The 15,396-nt window shown below is 53.5% G+C and overlaps 1 protein-coding gene across 1 annotated transcript in view; it reads left to right on the forward strand.

Moving 5' to 3' along the window:
* SNX8 (sorting nexin 8) overlaps positions 1-15,396 on the forward strand; it is a 35,519-nt gene that overhangs the window by 17,499 nt on the left and 2,624 nt on the right. Inside the window, exons 2-10 of the mRNA XM_033096000.1 lie at positions 2,660-2,850; positions 5,375-5,492; positions 7,086-7,207; positions 8,947-9,027; positions 9,982-10,142; positions 10,742-10,874; positions 13,891-13,959; positions 14,322-14,468; positions 14,716-14,865. Coding sequence (XP_032951891.1) covers positions 2,660-2,850; positions 5,375-5,492; positions 7,086-7,207; positions 8,947-9,027; positions 9,982-10,142; positions 10,742-10,874; positions 13,891-13,959; positions 14,322-14,468; positions 14,716-14,865 — 1,172 coding nt within the window. The remainder of the gene's footprint in view (positions 1-2,659; positions 2,851-5,374; positions 5,493-7,085; positions 7,208-8,946; positions 9,028-9,981; positions 10,143-10,741; positions 10,875-13,890; positions 13,960-14,321; positions 14,469-14,715; positions 14,866-15,396) is intronic.

The following is a 15,396-nucleotide window of genomic DNA, read 5'->3' on the forward strand; positions in this document are numbered from 1 at the left end:
GCAGGTGGTATCTTACTGTGGCTGTGATTTGCGTTTTCATGACGGTTGATGATTTTGAACATCTTATGTGCTTGCCGGCCGTTGGTAAATCTTTACAGAAATGTCTGTGCAAATCCTTTGCCCATTTTTAAATGGGGTTATTTGTCTCTCTCTCTCTCTCTCTCTCTCTCTCTCTCTCTCTCTCTCTCTCTCTTTTCTTCACTGAGTTGTGAAAGCTCTTTATATATTCCAGATATAAGTTCCTTACCATATACATGATTTGCACATATTTTCTCTGGTAAAAATATTCTCCCCCATTCCCTTTTTAGTTGTATTATTTCCTGTTTTCCCACATAGTCAGTGCTCTAGTGAAAAGAGACTTTGCTTTTCCCTAGATATGGTCTTTTTCACTCCTGAAAACACAGTAGATGTCACTAAATATTCATTCAGCAAGTGTTCCTTGAGCCCCCTACTATGTTCCAGCGCTCCCAGAAGCCAGGGTGCATCTGAGAACAGCCAGGGAAACCCCTGCCCTCCGAGTTGGTATTCTGGTGCTTGTGGGTCGGCCCCTTTCTCTAAATCTCAGGGTGCTGGAGAGTGATCACGGTGATTCCACTCTCCCTGGAGTGTAGGTATTTGCACGCTGTGCTTGACATGGTCTGTAACACAAAGCAGCTCTTAGCTGAGTGGGCAGATGATTCATAAGCTCAGCCGCCTGTCCTACCCTTCACTGTACTCTCTGGAGCGGCTGCGTAAGAAACGCTTGTTGGCTCATCAAGGATCTCTGTGGTGCCTACAGAATCTGTGTAAACACAGTTTTCAGGCTGTCACAACATTTTTACACAGAAAGGGGCTGGGGTCCTTGGGATGGCTTGGGAGAACAGGTATGTTCTAGAGCTGTGGCCCCACACATTTTTTTTTCTTTTTCTTTTTTTTAGATTTTATTGGGGAAGGGGAACGGGACATTATTGGGGAACAGTGTGTACTTCCAGGACTTTTTTCCAAGTCAAGTTGTCCTTTCAATCTTAGTTGTGGAGGGCGCAGCTCAGCTCCAGGTCCAGTTGCCGTTGCTAGTTGCAGGGGGCGGAGCCCACTATCCCTTGTGGGACTCGAGGAATTGAACTGGCAACCTTGTGGTTGAGAGCCCACTGGCCCATGTGGGAATCGAACCAGCAACCTTCGTTCGGAGTTAGGAGCATGAGCTCTAACCGCCTGAGCCACCGGGCCGGCCTGGTCCCACACATTTTTGACCATTAGGATATTGGGCACTCCTAAAACACACACACACACATGCACACCCTGTATACACATATGCACACACTTATGTGCTGACACTCATATACACGCTCTTGTACACACTCATACACATACACACGTACACACACATATACATATACTCATGTACACACAGTCAGACATACACCAACACTCATATACACACGTTCATGCACACATGCTCATATACACACTCCTAGATGTGCACACGTCTATCTACATCTATATTTTAATAAGTTACATGCACATGCTCCTCCACTACTCTCTTATGTGCCTTATAGTAATGCCACAGAATAGAAATGAAAAAGGAAGAGATCAAAATACAGAAAGAAGTGCTGCTATTTTCTTTGTGTCTCGGTGGTGGATTGCATGCCCTCACTTGGGAGCTCACTGTTTTCCAGCACTTGCTACTTAGTTTTGTGCGGGCTCTTCACGAGGCCTTTGGGGCTTCCCTAGTAAATATTGAGGCCTTAGTTTATTTTCTTTTGTAAACTTTAGCTCAGTTAAAGACAGCTACGTTTTGAATCCTCCAATGCTAAGTAATTTCACAGATGGAAATAACCTAGTCATTAATTCTGTTTAGGATGTGAGCTGGACTATTGAACTGAAGTGTTACTTTCATAAGTAAATTATAAAAAGCAATACAATCACATTGGAGAAAATTTGGTAAAAAGAGAAAAGAAATCTACAGCTTGTTGGACTTATTTGGAATAAGACTTTGCCCCCCTCTGGCATACCTTCATTTTTAAAAATTGAAATGAACTTTTTTCTCTTTAGAACTCTTTGTACTAAAAACCAAACTGACTTTTTAACATGATTTTCTTGTTTGTTTGTTAAGCATAAGATCTCTCTGAATTATCTTCTGCTGCTCTATGAGTGACACATGGTGACTTCTTGTCTATAAGGAAGCTGAAATTGTTGGGCTTAATTCTTTGTTTGTAGGATCAGGAATCCTAGCTCTAAGCAAGCATGTAGGTGTTCTAAAAATGAGAATGATTGTTTTGGTATATCAAAGTAGTATGTGTTGTACAAACATGGGGACGTGCAGAAAATTATACCAATTTGTTTTGTCTTAATCCCCTTTCTTGACTCTAGAGAAAAAGGAAGACTTCTTTTGCACACAACTTGTAAATATGTCACTTCTTTTTCCTTCCCCATGTTGAGAAGGAGTTGTGACTGGTCCTAGAAATGTGAGTGTATTTACTGATTCACAAGCAGGTGGACGCCTCCTGGAGTAGTGATTTTTAGGAGCAGAGGCACTTGCCCCTAGGCGTCCAGTCCGCAACCTGAAATGTGACCTGGCCAGAGTCCACGTGCTGAGCTAACCGTGGAGAGACGGAGGGCTGGTGGGGCCTCCACCTTCCAAGCGGCTGTTTCTGTTGAGCACCCACCCTCTGTTCTCCAGACTTGCCAATACCCCAGGTCAGCGAGCGGAGGGACCCGGACCCCAGGCGAATGCAGATGCCGCAGGGGAACCCGCTGCTGCTGTCACACACCCTGCAGGAGCTGCTGGCCAGGGACACTGTGCAGGTGGAGCTCATTCCTGAAAAGAAGGGCCTCTTCCTGAAGCATGTGGAGTATGAGGTTTCCAGCCAGGTAACAGGCAAACTGTGTGCGTGCGCGGGCGGGTAGGGGACAGGAATGGTGTGAGGAGAAGGGCCAGAGGGCTGCAGACTCGGTTTGCTCGGCTTAAAGGTAAGACTCAGAACTGGATGTCAGAGAACTAAGCTGCCCACCTTCATTTCCATGACGTGTGTCCCTGCATCTTGTGGTGGCACGGCCACACCCCCAGCTGGCTCAGCCACGCCCACAGCTGGTTCAGCCACACCCCCTGGCCCAGCCACGCCCCCAGCTGGCTCAGCCACGCCCTGTGGCTCAGCTGTTCCTTGCCATCCCTGGGCTCTGGGCCCTGCTTCTCAGGACGCTCATTTGGGTGGGCAGTCTGCAGAGCCAAACCCGGGACAGGCCAGCCTGGCCAGCCCGGGACAGTTTGCAGTATTGGACATCCCAGAGGATTAGAATGTGGACCCCAAGGACATGCATGGCCTCCGAGTAGCGAGTCCCGTTTGCGGGGCAGGGTGGCGTGTGTGGGTCTAACCCCATAGTAGCCTGCCTTCCCTGGTGGGCACCCTGATTCTGAGTTAATCAGGTGCCAGACAACGCCCCAGGATTGGCCGTGCATGTGTAGAACCTAGTGGCATCAGCAGTGCTGACCTTTCTGTCCCTTTGTCTACTATCTTTTCATATCTGGGTTCAGTTAGAATAAATGTGGGTGGGAGTTTTTATTCTTGGTCCTGGGGCTTCCTAATTAATGAACTAAGAACACCTTTTGGACTGTGGCGTCCTGCTGTGTTTGTGGGGGACTCTCAGAGCAGTGTGGCCACAGGTGGGGCAGAGTGCCACTGCCACAGCATCGTCAGGCAGACAGGTTTTGGCTGGAAGGTCTCAGCCACCATCCCAGGTCAAAGGGCGGCTCTCAGAACCCAATGGGCAGCTCTCCCCTCATGCTTGTGCTGTGCCCAGTGACAATCAAGCATCACGGGACTTGTTCTTCACTTTGTTTTCAAGCAGCAGTGACAAAACCTGGGGCTGTCCTAATGCTGTCAGCTGTCAATGCTGCTCCACGGCGTGCAGTTCCTTCCTCCGGTTAGTCCAAGGACGGCGCTGCCGACTGGCATGGCCGTGGCTCGTGGCCTCTGGGCTGCTGAGCAGCATGAGAACCAGCCGTGCTGCTGGGGCATGGCTCTTCCTCCTGGGGCCGCGTCCCCCGAGGGCGGACGGGCTCCACTGTAGGAGGCGCTGCTGTCCCTGTGAGTGCACCCGTGCTGGTCTTCTCTTCAGTCTCCTAAAGTCCCCTGTTCCTTAAGTTAATTGATGGCCTCACAATGAACATTTTTAGAAGGTGGTAATTTTGCCCAAGTTACCTCTGGAAACGTGTGTGAAAGGGCGAGCCTGCTCATGTGTGAACAGTGGGGCAGCCTCCGGGGCCACGTATTGTCGCCATTCTCACCAGAGTCTGGAGTAAATACAGCGAGGCAGAAGGCGTAGGTTCCCTAACAGAAGTGCACACACCTGACTTCTCAGTTTTTCTTCATGTAGCATATTTAATGTTTTTTTACAGACTTTCTGGTTTGGGGCAGTTTTATGTCACGGCAAAACTGAGCAGAAGGCGCAGAGATTTCCGATTCCCCCTGACCCCACACATGCACGGCCTCTCCCACATTGAACACCCCCACCAGGTGGGGCACTTGTTAACCTGACGCACCTGCACTGACCCGGCATTGTCGTCAGAGCCTGTAGTCAGCATTCCATGGGTTTGCAGCAGGGCACGTGGCCACCATGACAGTGCCACACACAGAAGTTTCACTGCCCTCAAAATGCTCTGCGCTCCACCTGCTGGTCCCCCTGAGCCCCGGGCCACCCCTGATCTTCCCGTCCCCATAGTTTTGCATTTCCAGAATGTCCTGGAGGTGGCGTCACAGTGTGTAGACTACTCAGATGGGCGCCTTCTGCTCAGGAATGTGGTTAGTAATCCATGTAGCATACTGAGTGCTAAAGACGGCTGCTCATGCTCGCTGCTCGTGTGAACTCTGCGGGTCCACCCAGACCAGGTCACTCTGTCCACAGCGTGCTGGTCTCGTAGAGCCCGCAGGGTCATCAGTGATGGGTCTACAGGGAATTTGTTGGCCGTTTCCCTGGAGTCCACCGTCTTCTGCATTTCAGTCTTTATAGTCAGGGTTTGTCTGAGTTTAGACAGTCATTGGTGGAGGGAGAGGTGCTGCAGTGTTCGCACTGTTTGAAGGTGTGTCTTGAGGACGTGAAATGAAGTAAAGTGCTCCCTTTTAAGGGTACGACGGGTGCCCACCGCAGCAGCCGACAAGGCCTGTGCAGTCATATCTCTCAGAAGATCCAGAACAGGACAGCTGGTCATGAGACGAGCTGTGCAGTGTTTAAAGGTTGCTAGCAAACCTTAAGGCCTGGTGAGAGAAGTGCGGGCTTTAGCAGTACTGTTGCCGTGGGTTCTGGTTAGTGGTAGAGAGAGAAGGTGAGGGGATGGTGACGTGTGCCGTGGTGTGGTGTCGCATCTGAGTGCTGAACCTTTCCCTCATCTTCTTCGCAGCGCTTCAAGTCATCTGTGTACAGACGCTACAACGACTTTGTGGTCTTCCACGAACTGCTGCTCCACAAGTTCCCCTACCGTATGGTACCAGCCCTGCCGCCCAAGAGGATGCTGGGAGGTAGAGCGGGCTTGCTGGAGGTGGGGGAGGGGGCGATGTCCGGGAGGTCCTGGCTCCGGGATGGATGCCACTCTGCACGTGGCCATCGGTGTCTTCCTCCAGCCCTCTGCTCCAGCAGGAGGGCTGGCAGCGGGGCTGCAGTACCAGCCCCTCGGTTATCCTGGGTCACAGCTGTGTCTTAGCACCCAGGCCTGGTGTGGGGATGGTGACGTCAGCTGGTACCCTTGACCTACACGAGTACTCGGCTTGATAATGGACATGTCGGGAGGCCCCCGTTGTGCAAGGGAGAAAGAGCATACCCCAGTTCTCCTTCCTGGCCATGGCTCCTGAGACCCCACTCCCACCCCCAAATCTCACCCAGGTGCATGGTTTGTTTTGCCCACTCTTGCACCTCAGCAGAGGGCAGCACCATGGCATTGCATTAGGTGGTCTCTCGGGAGCACGGAAGTAAATGCAAGTGAGGTGACCTACCCTACCCTGCATCTGAAAGGAGATGAAAAATGCCACATGTTTGTTGTGTCACCTGCAGTTACCGGGGGCAAAGTGAAACCACAGCTTGCAGGCCCTCTGGACTGGCCTGCTTCTCCCAGGCCTGCAGGGGTGGGGCGACGGCGGTCCTTCTCGCGCTCTGAGCGATCCTGTCCCACTGCCCTTTTCCCAAATTCTAAATAAAACTCAATGAGAAAGCGAGTGCCCAAAGCCGACCAGTTGATTTTTCTGCCATTTTCCCAACAATCTAAAGAAATGATGTACTTGAACCGGGAAATAACTTGGGATTTAATGCAGCAGTCCAGTTGTCAGCATTCTGAAATGTCTTAAAATTGTACATAAATACCTTTGTCTCTCACTGGTCACCGGCCAGCCCAGAGTCTAGAGAATGCAATTTTCTTACTGGCCCATGTGAGCACCACAGGCAAATAACATCCTATTGAAAGGGGAAGGAACGCTCAGGGCAGTGGAGACGAAAATGTCTTGGGGTAGGTGCCTGCTTACGTGTTTTGGACCTGGAAACGGGGCACAAATGCTTCACTGTGTAGCTCAGCGTTAATGACAAGGCAGCTTCTGTAGAAGGGTTCCTTATGGTCCCGAGGGGCATTTTTCAATAACTTAAAAGTAATATTTGAAACACTATTTTTATTTGTGGTCGGACTTAAATACCCTTAACGTATCAGTACACACTTCTACCTTTTTTCCTTGAAGTGAAAATAAGTGACCCGAATGAAAGCAATTAATAATCGGACCCATTGCAGAGTGAGTTCTGAGTAATGTGAATAGAAAAACGGGTGAAACAATGGGCGCAGCAAAACCCACTTGTTCATTACAGAAGGGTTATAGACGACATCTGTAATTGGGATGATCCAGGTGGGGATCAAAGAGTGTTGCCTGAAACAAACGGACTGTGTGGTTTTCTGGGCAGTTCCTGACTGGTGTGTCTGCGGGGGCAGGGCGAGGAGGTGGGGACTGCCTCCCTCGGGAGTGTTGTCCGGGTCCCTGGGTGGCTGCCTGGTGTGCGCCCAGCTCCTCTCAGTGTGGCCCACGTCTGGCAGAGGGGCACGTGCACCAGGCAGTCCGGTGACCATGCTCTGTCCTCAGCCGACAGGGAGTTCATCGAAGCGCGGAGGAGAGCGCTGAAGCGTTTTATTAACCTGGTGGCCCGCCACCCCCCCTTCTCCGAGGACGTGGTCCTCAAGTTGTTCCTGGCCTTCAGCGGTCCCGTGAGTACATGAGAGCCGTGGGTAGGGCCCGGGTTCCCTGGGCTTCTGTTTTCCTGATGTTCTCTTATTTCTCTTGTTTGCTGCCCTGGAGTCTATTTTGCACGTGATTACCATGAATAAGATTTACTGTCTTCCCAAATAGCAGATTGAGTATGATTTTCAGAGTCGCCTTGGGGCTTGGCTTGGCAGGGCTCTGCATCCATGTGGAGGGTGGGTTGTTAGTGTAATCCTGTGGGATCTGAAGCTGGTACCCAGAAGGCTGCGTGGTGTGGAGGGTTCCTGAATGTGCTGGAGACTGCAGATAGGAATGAAAGTTTACCGAAAAAGACCACACTGGGCAACGTGCCGCTGGAAACACAGCCGAGTCTCCTTAGCAGAGCTGGAGGCAGACACAAGGCCTGAGGAACGGTGTCTGCACGTGCAGTAATTTCAGTTAGAAACTAGAGTGGCGGTCTCTGCCTCCAAATTGCTGTGATGCAGTCGATGAGAGTCAGGAAGCTGAGGCAAAGCTTATTCCCTGTTGAGGAGGAAGACAACCCCCTTGGCAGGCAGCTTGTCCCCAGGACTGTCAGCTTTTTCTTAGGACGAGGTCTTCTCCTTGCGAGGTGGGGTGGAGGGGGCGCCAAGGACCCATTGCCGGTGGGACCTGGGAAGGGGCCGGGCCCGCACCCTGTCTGCGCAGAGAGGCCCAGGATCAGAGGCGGAGCTGGGTGGGCTCTGCTTCCTTTCCCTCTCACTTCCTAGAGCAGAAGTGGCCTCTGACCCTTAGAGAAGGCTGCGGGCTTTCCCACTGTGACCCCCCCCCCCGGGGGGCTGTGGGTGCCGCCCCCTTTAGGAGACCCATGACTGGCTTAGTGAATGCTTGCTGCAACCTGCCGGGCGAGCGGGGAGTAAGTGTGGGGCTTTTGCTCCCTGCGGTGGGCAGGTTCCCTTAGAACAGGGAACTTGATTGCCACAGAGGAACGTGGAGGGACATGGAGCTGAGCTGTAAGCAGCTCAGGACAGACAGGGGAGGTGCGGCGGGCGAAGAGCCGGGTGACGTCCCGCTCAGGACACGCTGGGCTCCCCTGGCTGTTACACAGACAGGGCGTCCCCCAAACCTCCCCAACTCCATTGTCTTTTTTGGTAAAATGAGAGGATTAGGACAGATGACCTTCATGGCACCTCTGCGATTCTAGGTCACTGACCCATAAACAGCTGCCTGTTACGGTCTCTGTAATTCCCGGGTCTCTGTGAGGGGTCTTCTCTTCTTACACCATGACTTTCGGAAGGCTGGGTTCGGGACCCCGAGTGCTGCCCTCTCTGCCGTCAGCTCTCCTGGGGGCTTGGGGTCGCCTGTCCTGTGGGGCTGTTCACGGGAAGGAGAGACCTCAGCATCCATCTGTGGTGTGTCCCATGTGGACCTAACAGGACGTAATGCACCGGACATCTGTCTGACGTCCCGGGTCTGTACATGGGCTACCATTTTCCTGGAGAGAGGGCGCCACTCCAGAGCTGGGGTTAAGTCAGGCTTTCCCGTCTCCAGACAACCACCGCCCTCAAGCTTAATTAAGCTCAATGGAAAAAATGTCAAACAAAAGACAATGAAGAGATTACTGAATACTTACGTTAAAGTGAACATATGGAAACGCATTTTTCTTGGGGGAGGAGTGGATCCTGCTTTTTACCAATTGCATTGGTGTCACACTGACTGCTGTGGTAGAGGTAGAGGGTCAGGTTTTCCTTTCTTCCTTTTGCAGGATGTACAGAGCAAGTTAAAGGAATCAGCTCAGGGTGTTGGCGATGAATTCATGAACTGTAAGCTGGCTACTCGGGCCAAGGTATTTGTCCACTTTCAGTTATGACTTCCCCTCTTAATCAGGGCAGTAATCACTTTCACAATTAACAGTGTTTACTTGGTATCCTCCATGTGCCAAGATTATGTCAAAGTCCTGTCATGTTCATTTGTGTCAACGGCTCTGTAACATGATGGGTGTCGCAGCCACGTGCAGCCGACGGGACAGGCGGGGAGGCTGCCACTGGCCAAGGCTGCACACTTCTGAGCAGGAGGGGCCGTCTGTGCACGGAGCCCGTGGCTCTCCTACTGACTCCCGAGGCTCTTGGCGACACAGGTGCACATGTGCTTGGTCACCAGCTTTTCGGGTTTCAGGGGATCAATTGTTGCATCGATTATTTTAAAATTTAGTTAATCTGGTCTTTTTCTCAAAAAGATGAAGGTAGCTATTGTTTTTTCTTTCTTAAACTGCTTCTCCATATGAAAATACAGACTCCTTTATCTTCATTTTATTTCCTACGCTTTCTGTGTTCTAAGCATGACATAGTCCTAGTTAAGATGGAAGCCAGTAAAAAGTCATTCTTGGGGTGTAAATGAGGAGTGCAGAGGCCTCCCCTCGGCTGGAGAGCCTTTCAGAATTCTGCCTCACCCTTGAGAGCTGGAAGATTATTCTCTGCGTGTTTCTGGCAGGGCCTCCAGTTTGATCCAGGTTCAGTGGACGCTAGAGGCATAGCCTCAGGGACCCGCCAGCTTAGTGTCTATGCTGTACACGCTGTGATGTTTCTGTTTCTCTCTTAGGTGAGGAGGGAGGTCCTGTGTAGGTATTGGAGGAAGAGCGGTGGGGTCCCGGGCTGGTCTCCACACAACCTGGACTTGGGATTCTGGGCTCGTGACCTGGGCTCTTCAGTCGGATGGATTGTTCTGCATCCTGTGGGCCTTCCTCGCTGAAAGGCGTTCCCTGTGTGGTGATACCCAGTTTTCCTCTCTCCTCACCTGTCAGGACTTCCTCCCAGCTGACATCCAGACTCAGTTCGCAGTGAGCCGGGAGTTGATCCGAAATATCTACAACAGCTTTTATAAGCTTCGCGACCGGGCTGAGCGGATCGCGGCGAGGGCCATCGACAATGCCGCTGACCTTCTCATATTCGGGAAGGAGTTAAGGCAGGTGGCCCTGCTGGGGTCCACGGGCGGTTAGGTGGGGAGGGGTCTTCAGACTGGTGCTGGGCTCGGAGCAGACAGTGCATCTACCGTAGTAACCCTCCTTCTGACCTGTCACTCCAAATGGGGAAGAGGAGGGTTGGACAAATGGGAGATTTGAAGAAAAAAGGTGGAGAATGTGGGCAGAGACATGTGGCTTCCCAAACACACGAATGCTTGCCAATGTCTCCTGTCATTTCCCCCATTGGCAGGATTAGACATAGAAAAGCTTGATTTGACCTAGGAAGGGACACTGCCCTGGGGGAGAGGCGGGGCCGTGAGCCAGGACTCCGCCCTCCGGAGCAGTCTCCCAAATGTGCTGCTCAGACCTGCCCTCGCACACACGTCAGTGGGGGTTTTGTGGAGAAGAGCAGGCACAGTAGGTGTGGGGGCCGAGATCCCTTCCTCCTAACAGGCTTTCAGGTTTCCCCTCGGGATAGTGTGGCTCTAGGTCAGGAGGGAGTTGGTCATCCTGGGATGACACGGTGTTCGGGCAAGGAGAGGTGTCATCTGGGCTGCTGGTCATCTTCCAGGCCTTGAGTGGGTCGTTCCATCGTCCTCAGTGCTTTAGGGTCTGACACGACACCGCTCCCCTCCTGGGCCACTCTGCACAGCAGCACGTGGGGGTCCCTGAAACACGCACTGAAAGGCCTGTCTGTTGAATTTGCACTGCTCGCTGACAAGGCTGCACAGCAGGTGAGTGAGAGTGTGTGCGTGCCCGTCCCGAGTGTGTGTGTGTACCCGTGGGAGCGTCTCCTCCTCACATGGACGCTCCCAGAGCTCTGAGTCCTGAGCGTGTGGACCGCTGCCCTCAGGTTGGGACTGCACGTCCCCATCTTTCCGGGTGGCTCTCCACGGCCATTTACGCTCTTCAGAGGGTTGCTGATTTACAAAAATAAATGGGCTTCTGGTCTCTTGAGACTTTGCTGAGAAGTTAGAATCCGTCCTTGAAAAGGTCATCTTGCACTTGACTTCTGGGTGGACCAGATCAGTATTTGGCCACTCGAGCTCCAGTGCTCGAGAGGCTCCCTCCCTCTGTCACACTAGGTACCTGATGACCTCTGCAAGCGCTTTGGCCGGACGCACAGGTGCTACTTGTAGAAACCTGCAAAGAGCCTATAGTCACCCGCGGTTCATCTGAAGGCAGTGTTTCCTCCAGGCAGGAGGGTTTATCGGAGCTTTTCTGCTGTACAGCTTATCTGATTCTGAGAGTGAGAGTTGGCTGCCTGATTGCTGGGGAAATGGTCTTTAGGCTGTGAGTGGATGGTTTTAAATGGATTCAACCAATGTGATGGGAAGCCCTCGCTGGTTGCCTGAGAGATGAAGCCACTTAGTGGCAAGTCTGAGAACCATGGCAGCAGTGGGGGCTCCGTGACTGGAACTGGGGGCTTTTCAGGTGCAAGTTGGGGCGCGCCAGTGCCCAGGACGTTTGTCAGGGCTGAGATGAGAACGTGAGCTCATTGCTGGTCTGGAAAGTCCTGGGTTTTCTTTCTCTGTGGTCCTGGTGCCTGTGCGTTCCCTTCAGAAACAGTGTGGGGCGTGTTGGCCTCTCAGAATTGGCACTGGACCTGGGTCATCCCAGGTCTGACAGGTGCCTGTGTTTCCGTGGAGGGAGACCGAGGCCGTGGAGAGAGGCGGGCGAGCTCAGGGCAGCCTGGTCTGTGCTTGGCAGGGTCTTGTGCTGGGACCTCATGCAGGTTACTTTGGTCCCTGGGCCTGTTTGCCCATTGATGAAAAGCAAACGGATTAGACTAGATCATTAAAAATACTTTTAGTTTAATCTGATGAATCTACTCAAAGCTCAGTCTGCAAAACATGAAAATGAAGGTATTCTGGTTGCAGTCCCTCTTCCACAGGGAGCCTGTGGGGTTTGGGCCAGGGGGACGAATCCCCACGCATAGAAATCCCTAACTGGATTATTTCCAGTGTCTTTTCAAGAAGAAGATTCAGTCTTGGACGGTATGTTTCCACCTTGAAGAGGGGGAGAGGTCAGGCTTCTGATGTAGTACAAGTTTGTAGTTTGCCGGGGTTCTCTGATCTGATTTTCATGAATGATGCTTTGAAATTAATGTCTGAAGAGGAGCCATTTCCCAAATATTGAAATTAATAGTTTTAACATGAAACTGGGTCAGACAAATGACCCATCAGGACTTCCCACACAGCTAGAGTTCCATTTCACTCTTGCTGAACAAATAAAGACATCGAGGGCACGTTTTCCTAATTCTGTTTTCACGTGTCCTGGTTTTCTTCTCCCAGATCTGTTAGGAGACCTAGATAACGAGCCTGGCCAGACAAATGAGACTCACGTGGGGCTGTTTGTTCTATGGGGACAGGATGTGTGATTTTGGGTTGGCGTAGGGTCTTGTGCAGCTTGAACTAGAAATGGGACTTGTTAGCAAATGGCATGAGCAGCAGGGACTCCTGAATCCCCGCTGCTACAGACAGGGGGCTGGACCTCCATTCTGTGCCCCTCTGCCCAGTCCAGAGGACCTAGGGCACCTGTGGCCAGTGGGGACTTGCCTTAACCTTATTGGATAGATTATCTGCTGTGGGAGTGGGGTGGAGCGGTCTGGAACCTCTGAGCTCAGTGGGCCTGAGGGACCAGGGTCCCCGAGTTGGTGCCAGAGCCTGGGCAGGAGCACCTGGCTCCCAGGCCAGTGTGTGTACCCCCCTTGGACTGGTCCTCTTCATTTCTTCTCGTCTTCTGCTTTCTTCTGGCTGCACCCTTCCTGTGGTTTACGGCATGAGCTTTCTCCCGTCTGCCATGGCTGGAGCTCTAGGGGCTGTAAAATACACCTGGCTTCCCAGAGGAGCTGGCATTGTACTTGGGAGAGGTGCGAGCCAACTGGTCACATAACTGTCCCCAGGATGCTGTGGGTGACTCCAAGAGGGTGACCTCACCACCTCTCTTCATTACCAGGGATACACATTCCACCCACAGGGCCCCCACCCCCACCCCTTAATCCACTTTGGGCCTCTGTGGTTTCAGAAATAAGCCGTGCGGCTCTGCGCACACATCTGTTGGTCTGTCTCGATTGCTGTGTCTGTCGCCTGTGTGCAGACGCATATGTGGATCCAGACGCGAGCGCCTCTCAGGCCCTCCCCTTCTGTGCCATGCAGTGTGGCCGCAGGTGGCCCCTTTTCATCTCCTGTACTAGCCTAAGCACTAACACGTCTTTGTTCACTGTGTCAGCTGGCATCTTTCACGTGCATTCCCTCTGCAGCTGAGATTGTCCCCGTCCCTTGTCCCCTCTGGGCCTGTGCACCTTTCCCTTGTTAGAGCTGCCAGGACTCCCTCAGTCCCACAACCGCCCTCCCATTTGCTTCCCCTTTCTCATAAGCTCCCAGCTTCAAGTGGAAACTTGGCTTCCTGCAGTGACGGCAGAGCTGCTGGCGGCCACGGGGGTGGGAGTGCCCCACTCTCCTGGTGTGCGTGTCGGGGAGCTGTTGCTTCGGAACACTGGAAGGACATGCAGTGTTGCATGGCGAGCACGAGTGGGCAGGTGGCCTTGGGAGCCGAGGCCCTTGTTCTCGTCACACTGCTGGGTTCTGTGTCTTCTCTGCCTGGTGGCCGGGGGCTGTTGTGTGGGAGGGGTCTGTTCTGCAGTGCTAGCTGGTGCTTGTGGGGAAGGGCAAGCTGTAGCGTGTGCTCCCCGGCAGGGTCTCCGTCCTGTGTGAGCTTGGCCTTGTTCGACCTACCCTCGTTTTCTAGGGCAAACAGGAAGAGAACGATGTGGTGGAGAAGTTGAACCTCTTCTTGGATTTGCTGCAGTCCTACAGAGTGAGTCTGGGCTGTTCCCTGGCAGGCTTGGAGCTTCTGAGGGTCCTGTGATCTTACCGGGTGTGGCGCCAGGGCAGTGGCACAGGAGTCGGGAAGACGGCCTTGTGCAGTGCCCCCCGTGTCATCTCCCCTGGGCGGGCGCTGCGTGGTGCTTTGGGCTGTGGCCCTGCCCACGCAGCTTGTTTCACGTGGGGTTTTGGTTTGTGGCGCCAACTCACACCGTGATCCCCCTCTGGGTCAGAGCCTGGGCCCGCTGCTCCAGGTGCTATGCCACGAGCACATCTGAGCGTGCAGCGAGCGGGGCTGCGTGTGAGTGGGCTTTTAGGAGGAGCCTGTCCCAGCGCCGCCCCTGCCTCCCGCAGGACCTGTGTGAGCGGCACGAGAAGGGCGTGTTGCACAAGCAGCAGCGGGCCCTGCACAAGTACACCTTAATGAAGAGGCAGATGAGCACCGCCCTGCATGGCCGTGAGCCCGAGTCCGTGGAGCAGCTGGAGTCACGCATCGTGGAGGTGCTGGGGGCGGGGCACAGCGCGGTGGCCTGGGTCCTGTCTCCTGGGGGCCTTGCCACTCCTGGCTCTGCTGGATCCTGGAGCTGGAGCTGCACTGCGGTGTTCCCTCGGCGCCTCTGGACGCGTGGCTGGGCTGTGTGGCAGTTACACAGAGGGAGGGCTGGAGCCCCGGGGCCCCAGAGGACAGCATTGTGTTGGCCGTGACTGTCCACCAGGCCGGGAGCAAGGGAACCTCTTTGCTTTGCAGCAGGAGAACGCGATCCAGACGATGGAGCTCCGGAACTACTTCTCCCTGTACTGCCTGCACCAGGAGATGCAGCTGGTGCACACGTACCTGCCCCTCACCTCCCACATCCTGGGCGCCTTCGTCAACTCCCAGATCCAAGGGCACAAGGAGGTGGGGCCCCTTGCTCCTCGCCCCGCGCCCCGCGCCCCTCTCTCTGCGCTGCCCCTCCTGCAAGCCTGGCAGCCCTCACAAGCGACCTTGAAGAATGAGTTAGGAAAGTTGGTGGGGTTGGGCTGAGCACGGGATGGAGAGCATCGTCTACATCTAGTCTCACACGTGGCCAGAGCGCTGGCATGGAGGTTGTTCTCATGGTCCGGGGGAAGGGTGGGGGGAGGAGCAGAGCAAGCTTGGGCAGGAACCACTTCTCATCTGAGGAACCCCCAAAGTCAGGTAGAGCACGCAGGATCCCCAGGAACTGGGAGAAGTAGAGAGGACAGATGGTGGGAATCAGAGTGCAGGTAGGGGACCATAGCTGGCATGTCCCCCTGAAAATCCTGGCCAGCCTCACCACATGGGGGCTCCTGAGCCTGTGGGGACAAATGAACGTTGTCGTCCCGAGACGTTGTCGGCTGCAGCAGCACTTGCCCAAATTATTGGAAGCCATCTACTCTAGCTTCTGTCGCTGGGTCTTGGCTCGCCCTT

This window comes from Rhinolophus ferrumequinum, chromosome 24, assembly GCF_004115265.2.
Source record: "Rhinolophus ferrumequinum isolate MPI-CBG mRhiFer1 chromosome 24, mRhiFer1_v1.p, whole genome shotgun sequence".
In the NCBI taxonomy this organism is placed as follows: Eukaryota; Metazoa; Chordata; class Mammalia; order Chiroptera; family Rhinolophidae; genus Rhinolophus; species Rhinolophus ferrumequinum.